This window comes from Talaromyces rugulosus, chromosome IV, assembly GCF_013368755.1.
Source record: "Talaromyces rugulosus chromosome IV, complete sequence".
Classification (NCBI taxonomy): domain Eukaryota; kingdom Fungi; phylum Ascomycota; class Eurotiomycetes; order Eurotiales; family Trichocomaceae; genus Talaromyces; species Talaromyces rugulosus.
In genome coordinates, this window is record NC_049564.1 from 4,899,076 (window position 1) to 4,925,856 (window position 26,781).

General features: G+C 49.5%; 8 protein-coding genes across 8 annotated transcripts; 3 read left to right on the forward strand and 5 right to left on the reverse strand.

Annotated features, from left to right (window-relative positions):
* Positions 1-688: 688 nt before the first annotated feature.
* On the reverse strand, positions 689-1,833 carry TRUGW13939_08416 (uncharacterized protein; the record flags this gene model as incomplete). The annotated part of the gene is made up of 4 exons (XM_035491550.1): positions 689-991; positions 1,045-1,349; positions 1,402-1,535; positions 1,592-1,833. 4 exons carry the CDS (start codon positions 1,831-1,833, stop codon positions 689-691), a joined length of 984 nt encoding a protein of 327 aa, XP_035347443.1.
* Positions 1,834-2,444: 611 nt separating this feature from the next.
* TRUGW13939_08417 (uncharacterized protein) lies at positions 2,445-4,018 on the reverse strand (the record flags this gene model as incomplete). The annotated part of the gene is made up of 6 exons (XM_035491551.1): positions 2,445-2,619; positions 2,681-3,166; positions 3,217-3,678; positions 3,727-3,832; positions 3,882-3,944; positions 4,000-4,018. The coding sequence occupies 6 exons, from the start codon at positions 4,016-4,018 to the stop codon at positions 2,445-2,447; spliced, it is 1,311 nt and encodes a 436-aa protein (XP_035347444.1).
* A 516-nt stretch (positions 4,019-4,534) lies between these two features.
* Positions 4,535-14,105, forward strand: TRUGW13939_08418 (uncharacterized protein; the record flags this gene model as incomplete). Its single annotated transcript, XM_035491552.1, has 7 exons — positions 4,535-6,254; positions 6,317-8,839; positions 9,952-10,006; positions 11,010-11,960; positions 12,026-13,154; positions 13,425-13,867; positions 13,928-14,105. 7 exons carry the CDS (start codon positions 4,535-4,537, stop codon positions 14,103-14,105), a joined length of 6,999 nt encoding a protein of 2,332 aa, XP_035347445.1.
* A 372-nt stretch (positions 14,106-14,477) lies between these two features.
* Positions 14,478-15,861, reverse strand: TRUGW13939_08419 (uncharacterized protein; the record flags this gene model as incomplete). Its single annotated transcript, XM_035491553.1, has 3 exons — positions 14,478-15,181; positions 15,233-15,691; positions 15,753-15,861. 3 exons carry the CDS (start codon positions 15,859-15,861, stop codon positions 14,478-14,480), a joined length of 1,272 nt encoding a protein of 423 aa, XP_035347446.1.
* Positions 15,862-16,640: 779 nt separating this feature from the next.
* On the forward strand, positions 16,641-19,015 carry TRUGW13939_08420 (uncharacterized protein; the record flags this gene model as incomplete). The annotated part of the gene is made up of 2 exons (XM_035491554.1): positions 16,641-16,766; positions 16,820-19,015. The coding sequence occupies 2 exons, from the start codon at positions 16,641-16,643 to the stop codon at positions 19,013-19,015; spliced, it is 2,322 nt and encodes a 773-aa protein (XP_035347447.1).
* Positions 19,016-19,261: 246 nt separating this feature from the next.
* TRUGW13939_08421 (uncharacterized protein) lies at positions 19,262-21,621 on the reverse strand (the record flags this gene model as incomplete). The annotated part of the gene is made up of 7 exons (XM_035491555.1): positions 19,262-19,838; positions 19,914-20,262; positions 20,317-20,523; positions 20,667-21,058; positions 21,115-21,336; positions 21,396-21,515; positions 21,578-21,621. The coding sequence occupies 7 exons, from the start codon at positions 21,619-21,621 to the stop codon at positions 19,262-19,264; spliced, it is 1,911 nt and encodes a 636-aa protein (XP_035347448.1).
* Positions 21,622-22,042: 421 nt separating this feature from the next.
* TRUGW13939_08422 (uncharacterized protein) lies at positions 22,043-25,042 on the reverse strand (the record flags this gene model as incomplete). The annotated part of the gene is made up of 3 exons (XM_035491556.1): positions 22,043-24,107; positions 24,162-24,897; positions 24,958-25,042. The coding sequence occupies 3 exons, from the start codon at positions 25,040-25,042 to the stop codon at positions 22,043-22,045; spliced, it is 2,886 nt and encodes a 961-aa protein (XP_035347449.1).
* Positions 25,043-25,792: 750 nt separating this feature from the next.
* Positions 25,793-26,713, forward strand: TRUGW13939_08423 (uncharacterized protein; the record flags this gene model as incomplete). Its single annotated transcript, XM_035491557.1, has 7 exons — positions 25,793-25,809; positions 25,922-25,952; positions 26,044-26,087; positions 26,153-26,256; positions 26,331-26,396; positions 26,456-26,520; positions 26,579-26,713. 7 exons carry the CDS (start codon positions 25,793-25,795, stop codon positions 26,711-26,713), a joined length of 462 nt encoding a protein of 153 aa, XP_035347450.1.
* Between the last annotated feature and the right edge of the window lie 68 nt (positions 26,714-26,781).

Consider the following 26,781-nt stretch of genomic DNA (forward strand, 5'->3'; position numbering starts at 1 on the left):
TCTTGAGTTGGTAAGAGAAGTGAGAGTGTTTCTGACAAGAAAATTGGAGAGCTGAGAAAGTTCACAGCAAGAGTCAGATGAAAGAAGGTGGAGATTTGTGTGTGCCCTGCTAGGTCCATAACAATCACGACCCATAACAAGCACAGTCACAACAACAAATTGCCCCACCACGCAACCATGTGCCAGGCTGCACAGCTATTAAGAGCAGGTCAAAGATAAATGAGAGGCAAAGTTGATTTTGCTGTTGTAACCACAAAGAAAAGAAAAACGCTATATACAAGTGCTGAGCCTCTTGTAAAAAGTTACATGATATGTTCAAAGCAAAATCCAATCTCAGATCACCGCCCATCTTTGAAACATGAAATATTGTTCCAGCATGGTACATGTATAGCAAAAAAAAAATCCCAATTGCAACCTTGCAGAGGAAATGTATCCTACCTCGCTGGCAGACCTCCTCTCCTGTCTCATGCCAGATCCGTCACTGATTCTATAGTAATATCAGGAGAAAGGTTAACTTTCTACCGCCCTGATGAGGATATGTTATGGCCGAAAAGCAAGCGTAAAAAAATGACCTGTTGAGAGGTTCCGTCAAACTCCAAAAATAGACTAACACGCCTTTTAAAAAAAAGTGAAAAAGTGTCGTAAATATATATTATACCAGAGACAAGGATAGTGGTAATGATATCTCCTATCTGCGGTGGAGGAGAGTTAGAAACTCTTCGCGGCTCTTTGCGCTCGATCGCATGCAGCCTAGCATACAGCTAGTAGTCGTAGTGCTCGTAGTCTTTTGCACACCTCGCATTACCATACAAAGGTGCGACGATTCCATTACTACTCCGACGCCTCGGGGATTCAACACTTCTTTGATGGCTAGCGCGACTTGCTTTGTCAGGCGCTCCTGCACCTGTAGACGACGTGAGAACATTTCGGCTAAGCGAGCTAGTTTCGACAGTCCGAGAACTCGACGATCAGGGATGTAGCCAATATGGATCTAGAGAACAAGGGTCAGTTGCTACAAACCTCAGAGCCATCTGAAAACCGTACCTTTCCTGTGAATGGCACCATGTGGTGCTCACAAAGAGAGAAAACCTCAATGTCCTTGACGATGACAAGCTCATCATGGTCCTCCATGAAGGTGGCATTATTCACCAGGTCTCGAACATTCTCCATATATCCTTTCGTAAACCACAACATGGCGCGGGCGTAACGTTCTGGCGTTTCCAAAAGGCCCTCTCGCTCTGGGTCTTCTCCAACGCACTCCAGAATAGTCTTTACCGCACCTGACAGCTTCTTGACTCGCGCTTCATGCTGCTCCGGGGATTCTTCTAGTCGTTCCTTTGTTCCAGGGCCTAACATGTGTTTAGTGGGTGGCATTTGGAAGAATAAAAGGAGAAAACTAACATGGCCAGCTTAGACCGTCAAAATCAATTGGCGGCACCGTGGTGTAAGGACTCGATGGTCGACTGACGATAGACGGAGGTGTTGGCGGTCCGGTCTTATCTCGGGGATCACGGGGCGGGCCATTTAAAGCAGAACTATGACCCATGAGTTTTGCAAGAGCATTGGAAAAAGACCATACGGGTTTATTTACCTTGGCTTATCAGCAGGAGTATCCAGGCTCGTAGGTACAGTGCTCGATGCCGCCTCGGAGCTGGGTTGGAGATCAACGGAGCCGCGGAACGAGGAGCGAATAGACGAATTGAGACTCTCGCGTTCACGGTTGCTCGAATTGGAGCCCGTCGACGACTGCAATGGCGAGCTACCGTTCAGCAGATGAGAGGGGAGGGCCGATAAGGGCTTGGGGCCCAGAGGCGGGGAGGATCCGGGATTCATTGAGCTGTTCAATTGCGCGGTCACCGAGAGAAGAAAAAGAAAGGAGAATGTGTGGAAGCTTCGGAGGCAATTCTCACAAAGTGGAGAGAGCAGCAATGCGAGGGGAGGATGAAAATGGCGAAGTGTGATATGAAGGAGGATGAAATGCGAGATTCTAATATCGGAGCTGAAGTTCGGCGCGAGCGTCTTTTCGGGGAGCGATCACTGATTTTTTTGGAAATCCCCGCGATCGTTTGAGCATCATCGCGGCGCCGCTTTAGCACCGTCTGGTGATCTCCGAGCCAGTAATATTGACGCCGGTTTCTTTTCGCCAATGGAAATCCCCGAGTTGTAATACAAACCAGTCCCTTTCTGGCTAGACTTATTGCCGCTTTTCGCAGGCGTCATGTGGGACCGTTGAATTTATAGCCTATTACGGCTTAGTGCGGGACAGATAATGGCGATAAGCTTCGTCTATAAATTACGCGCGGGTAAGGAACGGTAATTTTCACCCTTATCATTCACTGTATCAATAATGGGATACATGATGTTATGTCTACTGGTGTTCAGATCCCAGAACATTGGCATTAAATTGGTTTTCAACTTCAACTACTAACCACCAGTATGGCGTCTCATGCCTCAAGTTCCTCCGTCGGCACATCTTCCAAGTCTTTGCCCACAATCGCATCAGATACCTTCCATACCTGCAGCAGATTGTCCTCAGCCGCCGAGCAGAGAACCCATGGATCACTCAAATTCCAGCTGAAGTCGGAAATCCGGTTGGTGTGTCCGCCATGCATGAAGAGCCTGTGGGAAGAAAATCAGTATCACTCCTTGATGTCGTGGGAAAAAAAAACAATTGACTTACAGCTCAGGGGGTCCGTCTTGGGCATCTTCGGCGGTCTGCTCCTCCCCAGCTCGGCTCAGATCCCAGAACATTATCTTACGGTCATAACTAGCACTGGCTAACACAGATTCCTCGAACGGATGCCAAGACAGGGAGGTCACGGATTCGCTGTGGCACTCCAAAGCGTGCAATTTCGATTTCAGATTCCGCAAATCCCAAAGGCCGATGGTTTTATCAGCAGAACCTGTGGCCAACACCGTCTCTGCAGCAGGATTGAAAGCGACCGCGTTGATAGCATCCTTATGTTGTCCCTCGGCCGTGGCCGCCGCCCGTGATGTGTCGGCCTCACGAATGTCGATGATCTGAAGAGTGATGTCGTCCGAGACGGTACCAATCAAAGAAGAGTGGAGGGGGTGATATTGAACATCATTGACGATCGAAGAATGGTTTGTGTATGTGCGAGTCGGCTTCACTCCTTTGTTGCCTTTCGTGTATGTAGTTAGATCCCTGCTGCTGTTAGAACTGCCGCAACCGATAAATATCCCCTTGTAGCTTACCAAAGACGGACTGTTTTGTCTTCGCTTCCTGTAACTAGGTGGCCCTCTGAATGTGGGCTCCAACTAAGTCCGAATCCTTCTTTTGTGTGGCCCAACAGTTCCAGTTGGGGATTCACCGTTCCCGAGGGGGCGCTGGAATGCTTCGACCGATCCCAGATCATGACTCTCCCGTCTGTGCACATTGTCCCAATGATGTTAGGATTCTGAGGCTGGTATCTCGCCTTGTTGACTTCGCCCTTATGGTCAATCTTTTGCACGATATTGAACTTCACTTCCATCGCGCTCTTTTTTGAGCTGCCACCGTAGCCGCCAATTTCTCCGCGCTCTTCATCGTAGTCTTCCGCTTCTGGGTGGTTAGGATTAGGAAGTTGTACGTGTGCAATCTGCAAGTAGTTCTTGGCATCGCTTGATGTGTGTGTTCCCAACAACAGGCGATGGGTGGAGTAGGGTTTGTCAGGGTGTCTATGAAGTATTAGTATCATTTAATGAAACTCTACACAATAAACTTACTCTTGCTTATCGGGAAGCCATTGCACAGTCAATGTTGGCCATTCTAGAGCTGTGCTCAAAATCATATCGTAGAGAAAGGGCGCATTTTTCTTCCATGTTTTGTACTCTGCGACAATTGTTAGCCTTGAAATCCAATCCGAGCAGCGTTATCGCACCTTCGTTGATTATCTTCTCGTCAGTTCTTTCTTCTTCCTGCTCCTCCTGTTCCTCGATGTAGCCTGAAAGAAAATACACTGTTAGAAGGAACCAATCGCACTTGTCAAGAGGCCGTACCATCGTCATAGGGTTCCATGGCTCCTTAGGCTGCTCAGAAGCTGTGAAGTGTGTGTTGACTAGTTCAATTTCGCCGGAGCAGAAGCGTGCCACGTCGAAAAGCCTTGCGCTTGACCGGGTGAAAGCTATTCAGAAACGGGCAGGTTTGCGGACAGAAAGAAGCAGGTCAGAGCTTCAGAAAACGCGCGCAGCGCGTTAATAGGCACTATCCCCATCTAGGTTAGACCACTCCACGCCGAACCGGAGCGCAGTTGTTCCGGCCTGCGGAGCCTAACCCGATCTCTCGCCATGACATCCGTTGTCGACAAAGCGACATTATTGCATCGCACTCTTTTCTCGTCTCTTTATTGCGTGTTAGAGCGCTCGTTCTAGGGCTCTTGTCTGAACCTTTTACATAAATTGCCCCAGGTTGGACCCCGTGCTTTTGAATTAGGCCAGAGGATTCCAGTCTTGACACTTGTTTGGCGACCTAGCCGCCTCTCTTTCTATTCCACTACTCTCCTTTCTCGAATCATTACCATAATTCCCAGCAATCATGGGTGTTCCAAAGTTTTTCCGCTGGTTGAGTGAGCGGTATCCAGCTATATCACAGCTGATCGCGGAGAATCGCATACCGGAATTCGACTGCCTCTACCTTGACATGAACGGCATCATACACAACTGCACGCACAAAGACTCGGATTCGCCTACTTTTCGCATGACGGAAGACCAAATGTTTATCGCAATTTTCAACTATATCGAACATCTATATGGGAAAATCAAGCCCAAGCAGCTGTTCTTCATGGCTGTCGATGGTGTCGCTCCTCGCGCCAAGATGAACCAGCAGCGTTCTAGGCGATTTCGCACTGCTCTGGATGCTGAGAACGCGAAAGAAAAGGCCATCGCTCAGGGAATCGAAATGCCCAAAGAAGACGCATTTGATAGCAATTGTATTACCCCGGGAACCGAATTTATGGCTCGCTTAACGCAACAATTGAAATACTTCATTAGCAAAAAGATTTCAGAGGACGTGGATTGGCAAGGTGTCGATATTGTCCTCTCTGGTCATGAAGTTCCTGGAGAAGGTGAGCACAAGATTATGGAATACATTCGCCAAGCAAAAGCTCAACCCAACTACGACCCCAACGTGCGCCATTGTCTATACGGATTGGACGCGGATCTGATCATGCTTGGTCTTCTCAGTCACGATCCCCACTTTTGTCTATTGCGAGAGGAAGTTACGTTTGGAAGACAGACCCAAAAAAAGTCGAAAGAACTCGAACACCAAAACTTCTATTTGCTGCACCTTTGCATTGTTAGGGAGTACCTAGAGTTGGAGTTTCAGGAATTGAAAGACAATCCTGATCTAGGTATCCCTTACGACATGGAACGAATAATAGACGACTTTATTCTGATGGCTTTCTTTGTTGGAAATGATTTCTTACCCAATTTGCCATACATGCACATCAACGAGGGTGCTCTCGGATTAATGTTCAGGAAATACAAAGAGGCGCTACCAAGAATGGGCGGTTACATCAACGAAGGCGGCAGCATCAATCTTCAACGTCTAGGCACCCTCCTCGAAGAACTTGGCGAATCTGAATTCAGATTTTTCGAGGCCGAATATTCTGATGAGAAATGGATTCGCTCGAAATCCCAAGGTGTTGAGACCGTGGAGCTACAAAAGACCCCGAAATCCTTCACCATTACTCCATCGCAAAAACAAATTCTCAAGGACGTGAAGCAATACGTTCTTAACCGTCCTTCAAGTGCGCAGCATGCCAAGCCATTTGATCTTCCCCCGTCACTCCCTGCAAGAGATCGCAAATTTGTTGAGCAGCTTGCAGACGACCTTCGATTGATGTGGACGACAATTACGGATGACCATGGTGACCGGTTTATCAGACTGCAGCTTCCAGGATCTACTTCCTCCGATGAAAATGGTGAGAATGAAGAGGAGGAGGAGGAAGAGGAAGATGAAGAAGCATCCATGGCACTTCGTCGAGTAATTAAAAAGTACGACAATGCTAAAGTTCATGAGCTTACCGCCGAGGAAGCCCAAACTGCTGCTGAGCAGAAATATGATGCCAAATTCAAGGAGTGGAAGGACAAGTATTACAAGGACAAGTTTGGATTTGGTCTTGACAACGAAGCGGAAATGAAGAAATTGACTGAGAACTATGTGCAAGGTTTGCAGTGGGTACTGTATTACTATTACAGGGGAGTTGTGTCTTGGCCGTGGTTCTTCCAGTACCATTACGCGCCAATGATTTCTGGTGAGTCTTATATTTGCGAGAGAGAAAAACATTAAGCGAATGTATGCTGACCCCCTACACAGATGTCAAACTAGGTGTCGGGGCTGATATCGACTTCAAACTGGGACAACCCTTCAGGCCCTTTCAGCAGCTTATGGGAGTTCTTCCAGATCGCAGCAAGAAGATTGTCCCCACCGCATACTGGGATTTGATGACATCTCCAGAATCGCCCATCATTGACTTTTATCCTCGTGACTTTGAGCTCGATATGAATGGCAAGAAGATGGAATGGGAGGCGGTCGTGAAAATCCCTTTCATTGAGGAACACCGCTTGCTCACTGCGATGGCTTCGAAGGAACACCTCCTAACCCCGGATGAAAAGGCTCGAAATGACTTTGGCGTCAGTCTTAAATTCACCTACTCGCCTTCTATTGAGTTTGTCTACCCATCGTCACTCCCCGGGGTATTTCCAGACATCCCGCATTGTCATTGTATTGAAAATATCTTTGACCTGCCGACGGTAGAAGGACTTGAGCCATGGGCACGCCTTGTCGATGGCGTCAAGCTTGGCGCATCTGCGTTGGCAGGTTTCCCTAGTTTGAAGACTTTGCCGCACGCCGGACAACTCGCCTTCCATGGGGTCAATGTTTTCCAGCAGGAGAGTCGGAAAGAGAGTATGGTCATCACTCTTCTTGACCCTGAGTCCAGGTCAAATATTGAACTTGCCAAGCAAAAGCTTGGACAACGAGTTCATGTTGGATATCCGTTTCTTCAAGAAGGTCTCGTGGTCCGGGTTTCCGATGAACTTTTCGATTATGTGCTTCCTAAGGGCGAGCAGCATGTGGTCTCCATACCGCATTCCCCTCCTCAGATAGAACAGTGGGCCCGAAAATCCGACAAAATTGAGGGTTACTACAGCAAGCGGCTTGGTATGATTGTGGGCTCCGTGGATGCGATAGTCCACATAGACCTGCTTAAGGGACTGAACAAAAGTGACGACGGCGCGACGATCAAGGAATTCGGAGAGATCCCGGGACAAGAGACCGATTACGCCTTACAGCTCATTGTTGATCAAGTTATCAGCGAAGACGAGCGCTTCATTGAAAGGGAAGCGTTACCAATCGAAGAGGAGTTCCCCGAGGGCTCCAGGGGGTTCTTCCTCGGCGAATTCAACTACGGAAGAGCCGTTCAGGTTATTGGCCATGAAAATGGCAAAGTCAATGGAGTATTAGCCGCTGTGAAAGGAAAGGAACCTGAGTTTGGAAAACGACATGCTCGGGAAGCAGAGAAGCTTTCGCCTTACACGCCATCGTTTGCCATTGCAAGAAACCTGCGTCTGAATCCTCTAGTGTTGGCAAAAATCACATCGTCTTTTTCTGTGACGATAGATGGCCAGCGTGTCAATCTTGGCCTTAACCTGAAGTTTGAGGCGAAAAAACTAAAAGTACTGGGATACTCGCGCCGCGGAGATAGTGGATGGGAATTCAGTCTCAAGGCTGTTGAGCTTATCCAACAGTATATGATCAATTTCCCTGATTTCATCGCCGGCATTCAACGGAATCCGCAGGGTGACAAGTACGAACCGACGGACTTTTATCCCGAAGATATTGCAATGGCGAAGATTAAAGAGATCAAGAACTGGCTTAAATCAATTGAGGCCAAACACTTTGAAAAAGTGCCTCTTGATGCAGAGCAATTGGACTCTGATGTTGTGAAGCTCATTGAACTTGATGCCGATCGCTTGGTACAGACCCAATCACAACCAGAAATCAAGAAACTGAAGAGTGTCCCTCGACAAGGTCTCTTGAAACCAGCTGATGTGGAACATCGACTTGGAAACCAAAGGTTCTCTCTTGGGGACCGCGTTGTTTATGCGCAAGATTCGGGCAAAGTACCAATTGCTACGAGAGGAACTGTGGTTGGCCTGACACGCACACCGCGAACAGTTCTTCTAGATGTTGTTTTTGATGTATCGTTCATGAGCGGAACCTCGCTTGGTGATCGCTGTTCGCCTTTCAGAGGCCAAACCGTTCCAGTTCACTCCGTCCTCAACCTCACAGATCGACAGCTAATTGCTGGAACACGTGCTGCAACGAACCAACAAGCTCAGATAGGGTCGCAAAATGTAGGATACGGTGCACCGCTGGGACCTGGTGGACAGGGACAGCTGAAAGAAGCCCATGCTCCCGCTCCGCTACGAGGTTCTTACCGCGGTGCTATCGCCGGGCAACAAAATGGCTATGCCTCCCGTGGTGGTCGAGGTGGTGCGAATGGCGCATCGACAAACCTACCGTTTCGCCCTCACCCCACTACAGATGGGTATGCAAATGGCAACAATTTCCGTGGAGGACGAGGTCGTGGGCGTGGCACTCGTGGCCAGACGCACGCTACTAGGGGCGGATACACCGCTCTAGAGAATGGGAACCCCGAGGAGGGAGTTATTAACCATAACCCAAACTTTAGGCCTCAAAGCTTCAACCGGGTTCCGCCGCCAGCCAGTCTGAACAATGGAGGTGGACGAGGCCACCCTAATGGAGATCGCGGACGGGGCTCGCGAGGAAATCCGTCGCGCGGCCGTGGTGGTGCAGACAGAGGAAAGAAAAGAGGTTAATATTTTGAGCTCAAATAAGGATCAGAGCAGCCTGTGTAAAAAAAAGCATGCATAATGTTTTATTCTAATTAAGCGCATGTATGGGTGATGCAGTCATGAAGTGATGGTTTTCTATGATTCTATAAAGAGTTGGGAAAAATATTCGGTTCATACACATGTAATTTATCTCAGGCAAATTCCCACGCAGTGGTTTTTTTTTTTTTTTTTTTTTTTGGTTTTTTTTCTCTCTCCTGCCCAAGTCTCATAGTAGTCTCTTTTGACGTGATACATGTACATAAAATATCTTGCTAAGGCCGAGTTGGTGCCTGAGGCTTCATATTGGAAAGTCACATGACCTCGGTCCACACCTAGTCCTACAGTCGAGCTGTCTCACTTCGACCTCCTCCAGCCAACACTCCCGAAGTTCCCTGCCAAGCTGTGTCACCTCTGTCGCAGGCACGCAGCCCGGTTGGAGAGGCTCATTCGCCCGATTAACCTTCTAAAATGGACTTTACTCAGTAAAATGCTTTTGAGGCCACTCGCATTCGCTGTGGCCTGGGACAGTCAGCAAGCCACTCCCCGTCGCTCTGGTGGTATCACCTCTAGCGCCGACCACCTCAACTGGCATTCGACCCACAGTCTCTCGTTCTTCAAGTCCCCTTCCTACTTCACAACAATACCACCAGGATGAGATATACCTTGCTCGTAACCCCTTCCAGGCCTTCGGAAGCTCTGTGGCTACTTGTTATCGGTCATCGCTATTGAGGCGTTACCCCGTACCCATCTTAAAACGCTTTTCACCTTCAGTCTTCCACGAAAATCGATGGAACAACCTGGAATAAGCGTCAATTCATATGATTCAAAGCCAACCTATTTGCGCCATGAATTAATTCACACGGCGCCTACGCTTCTCAGCTGACATCGCTGACGAACTAAGACCAACAATCGTAGTCATTCGGTGACTACACGAAATCTGCATACTCGGTACAATTCAATGTGGTTTACGGCTGATCCGAGCGTTACTTGATGATGTGTTCAGGATGTACAAAACAAACTCAAGTATTCATTTTTGCGGTCCATCTTGAAGAACTGGAGAACGATCATCTGCTTTGATGCTGTTTGAAAAAGTCGCTCCTCTTGATCTGTGGCAGTGGTACAAACGATGCACGCAGGCTAAGGAATGGTAGCTTCAAGGAGTGCGTTGGCACCGGCTTCCATCGAGCGAAGTTCTTCCTTTTCTTCGCAATTTGTAGATAGCTTGTCGGGGATGCACATGCTCCTGACGCATCGCCTCATTAGAAGCTGCGCGTCAGTGTGCCTCCTCTTGTCTTCAGACAGAAAACGAGACTGTCTGCATAAGACCCTGGTTGATACCTCACTTGGTTTACTCCAGAGTCGGGTCTTGTCGACACAAATATCTACACATGCCATTCGCCCAGGGAGTGGAGGGTTCGGCCGATTAGCTGGCCTTGGTTTTTATGGGCTCACAGACGCGTAAGGGCTTGCACATTGATGCGAGAACTATCGGTCATATCGCTACCGACAAAAGATTATCGTAGAGCTTTCAGATGAAAGTCTTTAGTTAGGCGACGTTCTCGCATCCCTAGTGTTTGCTACAAAGCGGCGCTGGGAGAGCAGCTGGCCGTAGATGGACCTGCGAGTCTAGAAGGAGCAAGCATCTTAAACTGAATGTGCAAGGTGCGTATTATATCCCCCTTCCCATCCCAGGACCCTGTATAACCTGCGCGAGGCCTTCTCTTACATCTTGGTCTACGAATAGGGCGAGCGCAACCAACCCGGCCCGCGATTGTAGGGTCGCGCCGGAAAAACCGATCTTCCGCCCAGCCCAGCGCTACTCGCCGCAGAGCACTTCGATCCAGACACGACAATAATTCGACAAGCCGCCTGCAATACGCATGAGATGCCCGATTCGACCGACCACGCGCCTTGAATAGCCCATATTCAACCTATATCATCAGTAACCGCCGTCTTCATAGATGCATATGCGTTTCTCGAAGTTTTGAACGCTTGCATCTTCCCACCAGATGCAGTGATTGAGATTACATGGCTGGATCTCGAGAGAGTCCGGGGTTGAGAGACGAGTGGAGAGCTCCCCAAGAGTCCCGAGGGACTGGGCGAGGTCGTGGTTTCGACCGAGGTCGCGGACGTGGTGCTGAACGCCACAGGGGTCGCGACAGAAATCGAGGCAGATACAACAAACCTGCTGGGTTTGATCATCGATCAAAGTCACCACCTACAGCGCGCCCCGGCCCCTCACCCAGCGACGACTTTGCCGGCAATAACGCTACATCTTTTACTACGCCATCCATTCCTCGAGGGCCATCATCACCGGGTCGCTCGCGTATCGACCGAGACATGAAGCTGTCTCACGAAGCAAGCGAAAACCCATCTCGCGACTCGCCACAACGTGATCTCGATTTTTCAGGCTCGTATCAAAAAAGGAAGCGGAGTCGTAGCCGTTCTCCTCAAGACTCTCACCGGGATCGCCACCGTGACAACCGGAATAATAACCGATACGGTTCACGTGGGCGACCTAACAACCGTGGGAAAAATCAAAGAAAAGAACGGTTCCAGGATAACTCGTCAAAAAATTATCCAAACCGGCGAAGAAAACCGAACAAGTTCGGATCTCGTCAAGAAGAGATTGAACCCAATTCTCGCCCCTTCGACTCGCATTCGTCTTATCCAGCAGGTCGACGAGACTCTCGACCGGACACAAACTTCCCACGATCGACCAGTCGTGACTCTGTGCACGAGGACCGTTTCGAACGCGGTCAGTCACGACATTCCGCCCGCTCAGCGTTTTCCAGGTACTCAAGATCTGCCTCACCAAACCAAGATCGCCAAATGAGCCCTGGTCGATCATTCCATCCTGTTGGGGAGGACCCAAAGAGGTCTCCATCTCGATCAATTCCAGCTTTTGATTCTGGCAATCTCGATGATGCTCCAGACGAAGGTCGCATGCAAGGATCTTTCTCCAGACATTCCTCCAGGGCACCAGACGCACACGCCAACCAACGAGGAAGACATGTGAATTATAATAGTCCATATCGTGATTCGCCTCAATCCGGATCACCTCACTCTAGTAGCCGGGGAGGATGGACCGGGCAGCACGGGTAAGTTTGAGCAAAGCTTTCCCTTTTTTTCCTTCTTTCTCTCTTTCTAATTAAAACTATAACAGGAACCACTCTCCTCAGTATAGACCTCAAGGAGCACCACACGGACCCTCATATCAAAGTTCCAATCACAACCCGTCCAGTCACCCTAGTTCACCTCAGCGTGGGAGTCATCGAGGCGACTATCAAGACCGTCGATTTACCAACCATGGCTCGCAGTCTTACGGTGGATCAGCTTCACATCGTGCTAGAGGGCACTTTAGTAATCTCCAATGGGTTGCATCGGGATCGCGGACCCGTGGGGGTCATCACGATTCTCCTGAGTCTCATGATTTCTCCGGTCCAAGCACACCACCGGCTCAGCATCAACTAGATGATAAACCACTAGCTGATTCCGAAGACTATCGCACTGCTTCCCACCTACCCGAGGATACGTACAATGAAGGACCGAAACACGACTCCGAAACCGAAAACAACCAGAAAATGCCTCCGCCTGGTAGGCCGTCCAGTACCTCAACAACTCCAGCCAAGGAAGGAGGCAAATTCAGTTTTGCCTTTAAATCAAAGGCAGCTCCTACACCTGCAACCAAGCCTGTTCCTGATTTAGCACAACGAATGCAAGTTCGAGAGCCTCCACGAGCTCCCGGACCGCCCCCTCGGGCACCAGACCCTCCACCGCGGCATAGGCTTCCAGGCCCCCCTCCTCCCAAGTTCAACAAACACGACTCTCGGCCTGATCGACGAGACCGAGGTCGTGATTTCTACCGTGGGCGAGGGAGGGAAGACGGGAGAGATTTTCGTGATAGAAACCCCCGAGACTCTCGAAGAGATGATCGACGCTTCAATTCGCATGATGATAGACGACGTGATGATCATCGACCAGATGGTAGACAGGACCGACGCCGCGAAAGGTCGCCTGAGCCGAAAAGGCAGAAAAAGATGGTCAAGCGCTTAAAGCCTCGTCCAACGTTACCGGAAGAATATCGGGAGTCTGAATCTGTTTATTATCGCAAACCTGGAAACGAATCCGTTATCGGTGCCGGTACATATGGAAAAGTTTTTAAAGCAATACATATATATACCCAAGGAAAGGTTGCTTTGAAGCGAATAAGGATGGAAGGGGAGAAGGATGGTTTCCCTGTTACTGCCATTCGAGAAATTAAATTGCTGCAACATCTACGACACGACAACATCGTGAGCTTGTTGGAGGTCATGGTGGAAAAGAATGAGTGTTTCATGGTTTTTGAATATTTGTCGCATGACTTGACGGGTTTGATCAATCACCCTACATTCACACTTACCGAATCACACAAAAAGGATCTTGCGAAACAAATGTTCGAAGGTCTTCACTATCTTCACCATCGGGGGGTACTTCACCGAGACATCAAGGCCGCGAATATTCTGATCAGCAATCGAGGCCAGCTGAAATACGCAGATTTCGGATTGGCAAGGTTCTTCTCAAAGAGCCGGCAACTTGATTACACCAATCGTGTGATCACAATTTGGTACCGACCTCCGGAATTGCTTCTTGGCGACACTCGGTATGGGCCTGCAGTCGATATTTGGAGTGCAGCTTGTGTCTTTGTTGAGATGTTTTCCAAGAAAGCCGTCTTTCCGGGAGACGGACGAGAAATCAGTCAGCTTGAAAAGCTATATAGCAGTTTGGGAACACCAACCCGAGGCGATTGGCCTAGCATTGTGGACATGCCATGGGTTGAACTGTTGGCCCCGACGGAGAGAAAAAAGAGAGTTTTTGACGACATCTACAAGGAGCTTCTTAGTCCTGCAGCGTTGGACCTAGTGTCTAAGATCTTTCAGTATGATCCTGCAAAACGGCCCACGGCAGAAGAAGTACTCGCACACGACTACTTTGTCGCTGAAGAGCCGGGCCCACAACAGGCTACAGAGTATGTACCTATCCACCCTTTTTTTTATATTTAACTAAGTCTAATTTTTTGGTTTTACAGACTAGAGAATATCCAAGGCGACTGGCACGAATTCGAGTCCAAGGCGCTCCGGAAGGAAAAGGACCGAGAGGCCCGGAGAGAAAAGGATAAAGATAAGGAGAAACGGAAAGCGGTCTCTCAAGACGAAGAGCGCGAGGCGAAGAGGCTCCGGCAAGAAACAGATGACACACACCAGTGATTGTATTTGATTGTTCCGTAAATTGGTCAACGTGTCCTGTGGTTTCCTCATTTGATCTGACCCACCCTTGTCGTTTATTTGGAAGGGATTAGGACTGGGTCTGTCTACTTTATTGTTCAAGCAGGGCTGTTCAGGTCCGTGCAAAGTATATGCATGGTGCCATTGCTGAGGCAGGTCAATTCATATAGAAAGAATCTAAAAAAATCAAGTTCAGTTGAAATATACGGTTTGAGCATTCATGATTACAGTAAATATCAATATATAATCCATAATTGATTTATCCACTACGTATCAAAGAGCATACTTCTATATACTGATACCATCTATATATGATCACTGAAATGGCAACAATGGCAGACAATAAAAAACTATCTACATCCTGGCAAGCTTATCTCCAACATATTCCTTGCTGATAGCAGCCTGTATCAATTGATTTGCAATCGCAGTAGACGGCGGGAGTCGCAAATTGCCCTCGACGTAGTCTTTGCTAGCTGGCTCTCCCAACGCGCTGACGCCGTTCTTCAGCGCCTCCTCGACTTCGGCCACGGTGAACCACTTGGCGTCTTCCAGCTCTGGGTCGTGTGCCAGACTGATGGTTTCGTGTGCTGGGTCGCTAACTTGGGCAATGGCTCCGATCATCAGGTTTGCCGGGTATGGCCAGGGCTGGGTTGAGTGAATAATAACGCGCGACAGAGTCACGCCGGCCTCCTCCCACACCTCGCGACGCACGGCGTCCTCCACGGACTCGCCCGGTTCGATAAACCCGGCCAGAGTCGAGTACCAATACGGCGGAAAGCGTTTTGAGCGGCCCAGCAGTATCCGCTTACCATCGACAGACAGCGTAGCAACAATGATGGTCGGATCCGTTCGGGGGAAGGACAGGTTGGAGATGGTGGTCCGGGTCGAGCAGGCTGGTTTCTCTGAGCTCTTGTTTTCGGCAGTGAGAGCCTTGTCGGTGGGTGGGCATGCGCGTTTGGTGCCGGCGTTGACTGAGAGCGTGGGATGGCTGCAGGTGCCGCAGAACTTGTTGCGGTTGTTCCAGTCCAAGTACGCTCGGGCTTGCGCAAAGATGGCGCCTGGATGTAGAGTCAGTGGTCATGTCAGATAGCAGGTTTGAAGAAGCGTACCCTCATCCGGTGGCAGTGTCATATGCGTCCGCGACAAGTAGGGAGTGACTCCCTTTGCCTTGAGCTCATCCAGCAGCGTACGAGTCTTGGCCTTTTGCTCGTCGTTGCCCTTCTCACTCACATCCAATGCAAAACATGGCCTTCCCTTGTAAATCTTCCACTGCATCAAATCGTCTCCCTTGGCATCGTCGCTGGTCTCGTCGATGCCCAGGAAGACAAGATCTGGCTTGGTGACGCGCGAGTCGAACTCTCGAATCATCTCCTCTTCGGATTTGTCAAATACCGTCGAGGGGACCAGGGTCTGCACGTCTGCATACTGGGCCTTGAAGATCGCAGTCGGCGACTGGACGAGCGGGGAAAGGTTCTCTAGCAGGATAAACCGAGACGAAGGGTGGTTGACGGCGGCGGAGAGAAAAGCATGTTCTGTGCGCAGAAACGACAGGCGGTTGAGCGGGGAACCTGCAGGTGAGCTTTCTTCAGCATCAATCACCGTGAGTCTGTACAGGAAATCAAGTAGTACCGCCAAAGTAGTTGACTGTCTCCCTGCCAAAGCGTCGGGAAAGCATCGAGTCCGCCTGGATGTGGGCTGGCGCTGGCAGTGCAGGGTCCGGATGCGAGATGCTGCCCATCGTGGGTTGCAATAAAGAAGAAATATTGACAGTGTCGGTAATAACAATAGACAAGTAGGTATCGCACAGACGAGGTTCAGATATTGTCTGTTGCTTGTTGTTCTGGTGTTGAGCATGATCCAATCTCCCCGCCTGGATTAATCAGCACGCTGTTAAAGCCGAGGACCGGAGAGAAGACCTTTGTGTATTTCTATGAATGTTTACTAATCTCTCTATCTGTCTTATTATTATTATTTAACAGTCTGAGTGGCAGCTAGCTACAAAACATGAATCCATGTATAGCTTCATGCTCGGACCTGCCTTTGAACCCCTCACCATCGACGTCATACTGTTCTCCACCACTGATAAGATCAATCAAGCAATCAACAATTTGAAGAAATTTCCACAAAAAAAGAATGGTAACTTGAATATTGACAGGGGAATAACATCCCTATTAGAAGAGCAGCGTGATCTGTTTAGGCCTGCTCGTTTTACATAGTACGTGCATCGCCAATGAGAACAACTGCATACGAAACTTTGTATTTCTTGATGCCTAGAAGCAAAATGCATCTGGATAAAACAAACCATGACGAAAAAAACAGCAAATACATAAAGCGGAACCCTTTGTTAGCGTAATATAACGCACTAGTCGTAACAGCGTCGGCAGGCTTTGCACCGCGTTTGCTGCCTGCAACTAGCCAACATTATTATAAAAGCAGCAGCCCTCAAGTGCTGGGCTTCACTCGAAGTATCCCAGCTGTCAGTTAGCTGCTTCTATATCCAAAACAAACCCGACCAACATGTCTTCTTCGCCAGACACCGTCAATTCCGTGGAAATCGATGTCGTCGATCAGCCAACCAAATCAGTCACTTTTTCCCTAACAAAGGCAACCGTCATTCGCGAAATCAAAGATGTCCAGCTCCAGGTGAGTAAGAAAGTTGTCTATTGCTTTTCTCTTTTAGCTAACAACTAGAACAGCCCCGTGCAAACGAGATTATTGTCTCTGGGCTCGACCCCAAACTGGACCCTGACTCGGTCCGCGTAGATGGCTATGGCTCTGCCACCATCACCAACATCCAAACAGACGTTGTTCCGCGCAAAACCCGGTTTGTGGATGTCCATCCGGTGGATGATGACAGCGATCAATCAGATTCGGATCAGGATGAGCTCGATGATGAGCGTGGTCCCGGCAGAGTGGCTATTGACGCAGCAAAGGCGGAGCTCCTTGACGCTGAGACAGAACTGGCATCTTCCAAGGACGCACGGGCGACTTCAATCAAGATGCTCGAGTTCTTAGACCAGTATGGCAAGACAATGCAAGCCCAGGACGTTGAGGTTTCCAAGATGACCGAATTCTTGCACGTTTATCGCCAACAACGCGCCGCGGAGAGCATTCGACACCAACAGTCTAGCACCGAGATTGCGATAATGGAGAAGAAAGTCGAAAACGCCTACCAGAAGCTTGCCCACGCCGAGAAAGCGTTTGCAAAGAAGAAGAAAGCTGCCACTCGTGAAATTCGTCAACAGAAAGAGAAAAAGGCCCACGAAAAGCAGCAGAAGCGGTTGGAAAAACTGCGTGCTTTGGAACAACGCCGCAAATTCTGGACAGCCAATGTCGGTCAAGTCGTTATTCACCTAGATGGCCCATCAGTCTACACTCCGGGCTCGAGTAGGCGAGGCTCTGTCGTTTCTTATGACGAAAAGGATTCGCCTCCGGATAGAGAAACTGCCAATCTCATTCTGACATATGTAGTGCCCAACGCGAGCTGGGTGCCTCGCTATGAGCTCAGAATCAGCACTCCTACATCCTCAGCCAAACTGGTCTACCGTGCCGAGTTTGGCAACTCCACGGCCGAGACGTGGAAGGACGCAAACCTCACTTTCTCGACCTCCCAGACTTCCTTTTCTGGACTGGAAGAGAAAATCCCACGTCTGGATCCATGGAACATCAAACTTGCAAAGGCGCTAGGGTTTGATACCGAGGATAAAATCTGGGCTAGTGGCCTACACAGCCAAAAGGAAATGTCTTCAAACAACCCATTGCCTAGAAACAAAAGCATATCACCATTGTTCGGTGTTGGTTCTCAGGGAGGAGTAGTACAAGCAAATAAGGTGTCTGGGGGTTCTCTGTTTGGTCAATCGAGTAATAATACAGTATCCAATACAAGTGGAGGACTTGCTCCGGCAAATACATCTTCAGCATTCGGTTCTAGCGGAGGATTTGGCCCTTCAGCAAATGCACCTTCAGGGTTCGGTTCTAGTGTAGGAGGCTTCGGTGGAACAGGATACACACGGATGAATCAGGCTGGTCCTACTGCGCTATTCGGTGGCACGGCCCAAGGAAAGGCACCCGATCTGCCTCAGGTGCAATCTGAAGCAGAACAGGCTGTGAACCCGGCAGATGAAGACCATGGTGGAGATGACGATGCGGCGACATTGAGCCCGGAATTCAATGCTCTCGGGCATCAAGACTCCCAGCGTCAAAACTACGGCCTGACAACCTCGTACGAGCTTTCCGGGAAACGGACCATCACCCCATCCTCGGTCAAACGTCGCCATGTCATCACCGAACTCGATCTCAAATCAGTCACGATTTCTCATGTACTCGTGCCGAAACTGCGCTGTGCGGCCTTTTTGAAAGCCCGCGTCAAAAACACTACAACTACGAGTCTCCTTCGTGGAAAGGCTGGCATGACTGTTGATGGCACGTTCCTTGGCTCGATTTCGCTGCCAAATTGCGAACCTGACAACTTTGTCGACTTATCTCTCGGTGTTGACCCCTCTATTCAAGTCACGTATGCCAAACCAACCGTGCGCCGCGCAACGTCCGGCTTCTTCACGAAAGATGACTCGGCCATATTCACGCGTACGTGCTGGATCAAGAACACCAAAAAGACCACTGCTTCGATCACCGTCCTTGACCAAGTCCCCGTCAGCGAAGATGAGCGTCTGCGTGTGAACATTCTTGAACCAAAGGGGCTGGCGGAGGAAAACGACGTTACGAAACTAGATGCCCTTTTCGACAAGGGAGAGAAGGGCAAGGGCCAGATTCATTTACTAAAGAATGGCCTCGTGAAATGGGTACTTGAGATTCGGCCTGGGAAAGACGTCAAGCTGGTGCTGGAGTACGAAAGCCGGATTCCAAGTGGACAGAAGATTATTGGACTGCAGTAGCTTTGTCCCCATGGAGCGCTACTTTCGAACATTGATTTTTCTTGCAAGTGACTTTTTTTTTAAGCCATGTCTTAAGTTTCTGTATGAATTTATAGTCACGATATTTTATGTCAAGTCAACATTTGAACTAGGCAGTTGATAATATTATATTAATAATTTAATGAAAAAGAACCACCGTACAAATGTATTGATCCTATAAACACCCCTAATGCTTTATAATACTCTCTCAACACATCGTAGATTTCTTCATCTTGATATGCCAGTCACCCTCTGCACGGCCTCTTCCTCTGGCAAGCTCGGGTCAATAACTCCAGCCACTTTCAGCACATCCACAGTCTTTTCAACAACTTTCCGGTCTAGACCTCTAGTTCCCTTGAAAAACCGCGTAGCCTTGAGCCAGTCCCGCGCATCGTCTTCTGCATACGTGCAACCGAGGTCACCAGTGCCCAATAGCCCTACCACTTCATCGGTCTTGCTCTCAAACTCCGCAATGCCTTTGTCGAACAAATCAAACACCGCCTGCAATCTCTCGTCTTTTTCAGGAGACGGAAACGTCGTGGACGATGCGGTAATAAGCCACGAGGGCCATGGCGTGTATATCTCGCCAATTTTCTTGAGCGGCGGGTTGGGATACGCCGAGGGATCTGAGGGCTGGAAATATGATTTTGTCGTAAAGTGCTCCCACATAAAGAACTCGGCTTCGTATGGGCTTTCAGAAACACCTTCTCGTAGACCAGCAAATGGGCCCAGGATGGCAGGCTTCAGGCTCTCGGCAGTCCAGCCCTCTTGCTGAGAAAGGACAAACGACATTATATGCGACCCGCTTCATCATCATCAGCTGAATTATCAATAAAGATATATAGAAAAAAAAAAAAAAAAAAAAAAAAAAAAGACTCACCTCCCCAATCGACTCACGCCAACTCGCGAATCCTTTAAATCAGCCACCCCATTCAAATCCGCCCTCTGCTTGCCCGTGACAATGGCCCATCGCAACGGTGTCTCCACCCACTGCCCGACAATCTTGTACCCACCATCGCCCGCAGCGTTGTTTTCGTTTAGTTGTTGTTTGCCTGTGAGACCCGCAATCCAGCCCTCTGTGAGACCGATGCCGATGTCTATTTCGTCTGCGCGCAGGGACGTGATCATATGGCCTGTGCCGGCGGGATACGGAATTAGAGAGAGCTCAAAGGGGAGGTCCTTGTATGATGACTGGCGGATGGAGAGGTGAAGAGGGGTTAGATAGTGTTCTGTGTTGATGTTAGTTTGCTCTTTCTTTGGTTGTTGTGTCCAGAGTTAAGTACCGGGCACGTAGCCGATCCGGATGGTGGGCTTGCTGGATGCCATTGCTGTTGATGTTCTCAATTGAGATGGCCTTTGAAGATTGTCTCCTGTGTTGATGACAGTTGTGGAAGCTGCCAGTTCGTTAGAGACAGAGAAAGGCGGGGGTGGTCCGCGGGGTCCTCGGAGCTTCATCATCGGCATGCCGTTTCCGGAAGTAAAACGATACCCTTAACAATTCTATAGCTATGCATTGATTAAAGCTGATTGAATGTCCAATTGATATATTCTGTTATGCATTCAAATGATATCTGCGCGTCTATGTCTTTATACAGTATTAACCCCAGCGTCTAACTCCAGAAATGCTATCAACCCAAGCGAATGTCCTTCTCGGTGGTGTCGTGTGGCCGGTATTCGGTCTTGCCATTGCCATACATCAAATACTGAATACCCAGGTAGAAATCACAAATGCACTGAAACGTGGCGCAAAACTTGAAAGCCGGCGGAATGGTGTCCTTGGTGTAAAACAGATAGCTCATTTTCATAGCATCGCCTCCAATCCAGGCAATCAGCACAGACAGTCGGAATCCTTTGCAAGAGCGGGAGCGCTGGTTCGCAAGCACCTGAGGCACAGGTAGAAAGGCCTCCACTCCCAGACCTAAATATCCGAGAAGTTCGATATAGGATTCGTTGCTGGAGATGAAGGGACAAAACACCTGGATCACGAAGAGGGCCGCGAAGAAGTAAGCTAGGAAGGTCCAGTATCTGTATATACTCATTAGCGTCAACCGAAAATTCCATCTAGGCGCAATCACACGTACGGCTTCTCCTGTCTCCATCGCCAAAAGTTATAAGGTCTACGGAAGCCCGATTCCGAATGATCTTGCTGATCAGCGAATGGCACATGCTCGATGCCCTCCTTCGCGCCCGGAGTCGGTCGATTATTCAATGCAATTTTCAGTAAAATGGCTTGTACACATGCCATGTTGACTGCCTGCATTAGCAGTGATGTCGCGTAGTGGTCCCCGAACCAGAAAAAGACCCTAGAAATGACGCGTCGTTAGATCTTGCGCCCATCGAGCAAAGCAACAAACAAACTCACTTGAAAATAGACGCGACAAGCATGATAAGAGGAATGTCTAACGAGAAACCAGCGGAGGATTTGCTGCGGTGAATGCTATATATCTGGTCGGCATAGGAGGTGAACGGAGACGTGACGAGGCTGTCGCATTGAGCCGGTATTAGCCAGTATCCCATTAATAGTAGGACATTGTGAATACGTACAAAAATGGAGCGGCATATTCGAGGACGATGTCGAGAAGCCACATTTTGACAGTGTAAGATCAGCCGCGGCCGGTCGAAGTCGATTTGTTTGTCAACCGGCGACAACAGAGGGAGAAGAGCAGGTAAAAGAACAGAACACAATCGCGCCGAGTTATAATTATGGTGCTGTCACTGTCGTATACAGGAATTTCGGCGCAGATGGTGGAGAGGAAGAAGAAGGAAGTCGCACAGAGAGGGACAGGCTACAGAATAAGCATGCTCCAGGAGGTTTGATTGGATGCGGGTCAGCCGGCGCCAATAATAACGCACATAAGCGCACTAGTCCTAGTGCAGCTAGTAGAGGACGATCAGTCCGGTTTTGATATTGAACGACCCGAAACTTCCTAAGGGGGAATAAAGAGAATAACGTCTATTCGTTGCTGTCTACTATATAGCTGGACCTACAGGACATCCGCCAATGTACACCTAAAACTCAATCTTCCACGACCGGCCAATACCCACGTTGGGGTTCTTCACAACCGCGTATGCAGCCTTGCCCGCCTGGCCACTGGTGAATTGCAACGAGGCAGTAGTAGCCTCTTTGACTCCGTCTTCGATCACGGTGACGCTAGACTTTTGCTGCCATTCTGCTGGGGCGCCGACGACCACGATCCTCTCCACACGCACATTGGTCATTGCTTTGAGGTATTCATTGGTCTTGGGACCCGTGGCGCCTATGTTCTCAGAGGAAAGGGTCGAGTCGGCGAATTGGAAGCGTCGGTGGATGAAGCCTCCCTTTTCGAAATCGTAGCTCTCGCCGTCGTCAACATACAGCGTTCCTTCGGCGGCGCCGTGTTGGTCCAGGACTACTACCAGGGTGTATGGGTCCCATTTCATCAAGCCACTGCTGCGGCGTGGACGATCTTTGCGAGGAATAACATGGCCTCCCTGCATAAGGACGGTGGTCTTGTCCAACGGAGCCTCAACAGTGTGCCACTTTCCGCCGCCTTGGTAAATGGTATAGTCAAAGTAGTCGTAGTATTTCTCGTTGTCGGACAAGTAGACGTCCACGGAATTTTGGTCCTTATTAACGACAGGCTTGGCCAACAAACCAGTCGCGCCCAGGTAGAGTTGGTCGTCCATTCCAAACACCTGCTCGTCATCAGGGTGGACGTAGTATTCGGGTCTGACAATGGGCATTCCTTCAACTGACGCCTCGTGGAAGGCGGTATACCAGGCAGGGAGAAGTTGATAACGGAGACGAATCGCCTGGCTGATGATCTGCATGTAGGGCTCACCGGCCAAATATGGCTCGCGGCGGCGAGTGTCGATATGGGCATGGGCACGGAAAAACGGGTACCAAATTCCAGTCTGGTACCAACGAACCAAGAGGTCTTTATCAGGATTACCAAAAAAGCCACCGACATCTGCGCCAGCAAAAGGGAATCCGGCAATACCCTGATTAAGAACCATAGGTAGAGACATCGCCAAATGTCCCCATTCTGCTTGGTTGTCACCGGTCCACATGGCCCCCATTCGTTGAGTGCCGGCATAAAAGGATCGCGTCAAAATAAATGGCCGTTGCTGCTCGCCCTTCTTTCGCTCAACCATACCTTGGAAAGTAGCGTTGACGACAGTCATACCGTTGATGTTGTGAACATCTCGGTGCTCCCAGCCACCAAAGTGGATGTTGTCCTTGGGCATGGTAGTTTCCGGACCATTGAAAACCGAAGGCTCGTTCATGTCATTCCAGATGAACAAGTTATGGAATGAGCCCTTGAACTTGTCATATTTGTAAAGGTCTTTCCACCATGAAATGGCAGCTGGATTAAAGCAATCGACCCAGTGAGATGAGCCGGGCCAGCACCAGCCATCATAGATATTGTTGTCTTTGTCTTTGATAGCCAAGTCCTTGCTCTTAAGCTCGTCCACAACTTGGTACCCGTTTTCGTTTTTCAAGTGAGGGTCAATAAGGACCACCAGTTTACGCTCCGAGTCGTCAAGTTGCTGCTGCATCCCTTTGGGATCGGGGAAAGTCAGAGGATCCCAAGTGAAGTACTTTTTGCCATCAGTATACTCGAGGTCCAGCCAGATAACGTCGTAAGGGATTTGATAGCGGTCGAATTTGCGGTCGACATCCTTGACGTCTTCATCAGTAACGTAATTCCAACGGCATTGGTGGTACGCAATAGCAAATTCCTGCGGGAGCTGAGTGTAACCCGTCAACTCTGCATAGTCCTTGCTAAGAGCCTGGGGGGTGGGGCCAAGGAAAACGAAAACATCAAGTTGGCCGGTTTCCGAGAACCAGTGCGTTTGGGTCGACTTCTTTGCAGCAGTTCCCAAAGACAGGGGGTTTGCGGTGGACTTTGTCTTGACGATATCAACCCAGGTCTCCGCAGCGTTCAGCCAGAAAACGGCAACTGAGGAGTTCTTGCGATGAGCCTGCATGTATGGAATTGAACCATACAGAGTCATGGTACTGTTGAGCTCGTATTCGAACACATCGCTGTTGTACATTCGGTATGGTTCCTCATGGTTACCAGAGCCGCCACTAAGTGCGCTATTATTAGTACATAAGTCGAGAAAAATAAGGGTTCCATCTTACCGAGTCTCTTTGAGCGAGAGGGAGTCGGCGTGCTCGGGAATACCATAAACATATTCGTAGCCGGGGAACGAGATGTCAAGAGCGATACTCTCGGGGCCTCTTGGCTTTGAATCCGTGTTACCACCGAAGCTCTCGTCCCACCATGTAGACTCGTCATCCGGCTTCTCCTCGCCCTCGGGAGCATCGACCTTGGGTCTCCAGTGTTCGAGGTTGAGAAAACCGCGGTCATTCAATTTGACCTGGGTTTCTCCTCCCCGTTGGAAAGAGACTTCAAAGGGAGAGTGACGGATGACAGCCTGGTACTGGCCCTCTGGGCCATATTGAACTTTTGTGAAACCGGCCTCAGCGTCTGGGCTGAGGGCGGCTGCTTTACTTGGGTTCAGACCGCCGACGATTGCCCATTTCTCTGATTCATTGTATCGCTCTTTACGAATGTTTCGGTCGTGTCGAAGTTCAATCTCCCCCTTGAGTCGCTTCTCCTCGTCCAACACAACCCTGGCGACACCAGATTCTAGAAAGGATACAGTGAGAGGCAGTCGGACCTTCTCTCCAGCGACGGTAGTTTTCACAACAGTGCCGTGCAAGAAACCATCCTTTAATTCGACCGTCGACGATTCGAGTTCATAGGGAGAATTCCACGAGCTACCAAGTGCGGTGGCATCGTCGGCATAGGCTCGGTTGCGGTTGCAGAAGCCCGATTGGGAGCAAGTTTTGAAGCTTTCGTGCTTGACGGCAGCTAAGCGACACAGTCAGTGAGCCCACAAAGCAAAAGGAATCGGCAGGTTTCTTATCATACCAGCCGGCACTATCAGCAAGTAGAGAGCAATGAAGGAAGCAAAGAACAGGATCAACCTGTGCTTCCCCGGCCCGGACTCGGCCATGATGTGTCCAATAACAGTTAGGCAATTGAGGAATTGAAGCTCAACCTTCGCAGTAAATCAACAAAATAAACAGTGTAACTGCTCTGACCCCCATTTACATATGTATATATGCAGCAGGCCAGGCACGCGAGATGAGAGCGACGAGGGTTGCTTGTTGAAGCTGCCAGATAAGCCGGGGCAGGCGATCCCAGGTGGGGCGACTTGGCGCTATCCGGCGTTGTTATTGGCTGTGCCAAGAAACTACAGCCGCAGCCCTTGATTGGCCGATTTCTACTATGTAGTTTGAGGTTTTTTGCTGTTGCCAGCACAACAAGAACCGTTTCTCTGGATTATTTGCATGTTTATAAACATTTTATGCATGGGCTACTAACCTGCAGCGAGAAGGAGAGAAACAACTGCCGCTGCAGGCTGTGTGAGCAACCAATCACTCGTAATGCATAAAACAGCCCTCAAGCCCAATGCAATTACCATACAATGACCAGCCTTGTTCATATATTTTGCTCATCCATCCTAAATAGAGTAAATTTCCAGCTACCTTGGGCGAAAAGACGTAGGAGAGCGGCCCACCCACGTTCATCATCAGGGTAGCTTTGGGCGGCCACAGTAGCAAAAGTTACCCCTCCTCCGCCCCACCGCGCTCTGTTGTCGTCCTCGATATATTTTTCGCGAGCCCACTTGACTTTGTTTCAATCCTCTCTCCAGCAGTCCACAGTTTCCTGTCAATCACCTTGATTTCTATATCCTCCCAAAATGTCTACCGAACAGACGTAAGTAGCATTCTCTTTCACATCTCCCTTACCCATATCCATTAACCCCATATGCACTTTTTTTTTCCTCCTCGGCCGCTGCTCGTTGAAATCCCACTAACACTCTGAACAGTTTCATTGCCATCAAGCCCGATGGTGTCCAGGTATGAGCGTCCCCTGGCCGGCTTATGACACCGGACGCCTTCAATTGCAGCATCTGCGATCCTCCCCAACACAGAACTGACCTGTCACCAGCGTGGCCTCATTGGACCCATCATCTCTCGCTTTGAGTCCCGTGGGTACGTTCTTCTCGCAATCTCTTTGTACGAGCGGACCTTGAACTAATACTTCATCTCTCCAATAGCTACAAGCTGGTCGCCATCAAGCTGGTCACTCCCCCCAAGGAGCAGCTCGAGCAGCACTATGCCGACCTCGCCGAGAAGCCTTTCTTCCCCAGCCTGCTCAGCTGTGCGTCTACCCCTCATTATAGAATATAGGCCTTGCGTCTTCGGATATAACAAAAGAGCTAATGATCTCTGCAGACATGTTGAGCGGCCCCATCGCCGCCATGGTTTGGGAAGGTCGCGACGCCGTCAAGACCGGCCGTTGTATGTGACTCCTTTTGCACTCTAAACATGAAAAAAAATCACGCTCATTCACATTCCAGCCATCCTCGGTGCCACCAACCCTCTTGCCTCCGCCCCCGGTACCATCCGTGGTGACTACGCCATCGTAAGTACTCTCTGCATTGCCATACCACCCCACAGCCTCTAATTTTTGATTGCGATAGGATGTTGGCCGCAACGTCTGCCACGGCTCCGACAGCGTCGAGAACGCCAAGAAGGAGATCGCTCTTTGGTTCAAGGAGGGCGAGGTCGTCTCTTACAAGGCCAGCCAGTTCGACTGGATCTACGAGAAGGCTTAAATGCTACCGTATACCAGTAACAATTGACCGACATGAGATACGACGGTGTTTTGTATGGTAGAGAATTT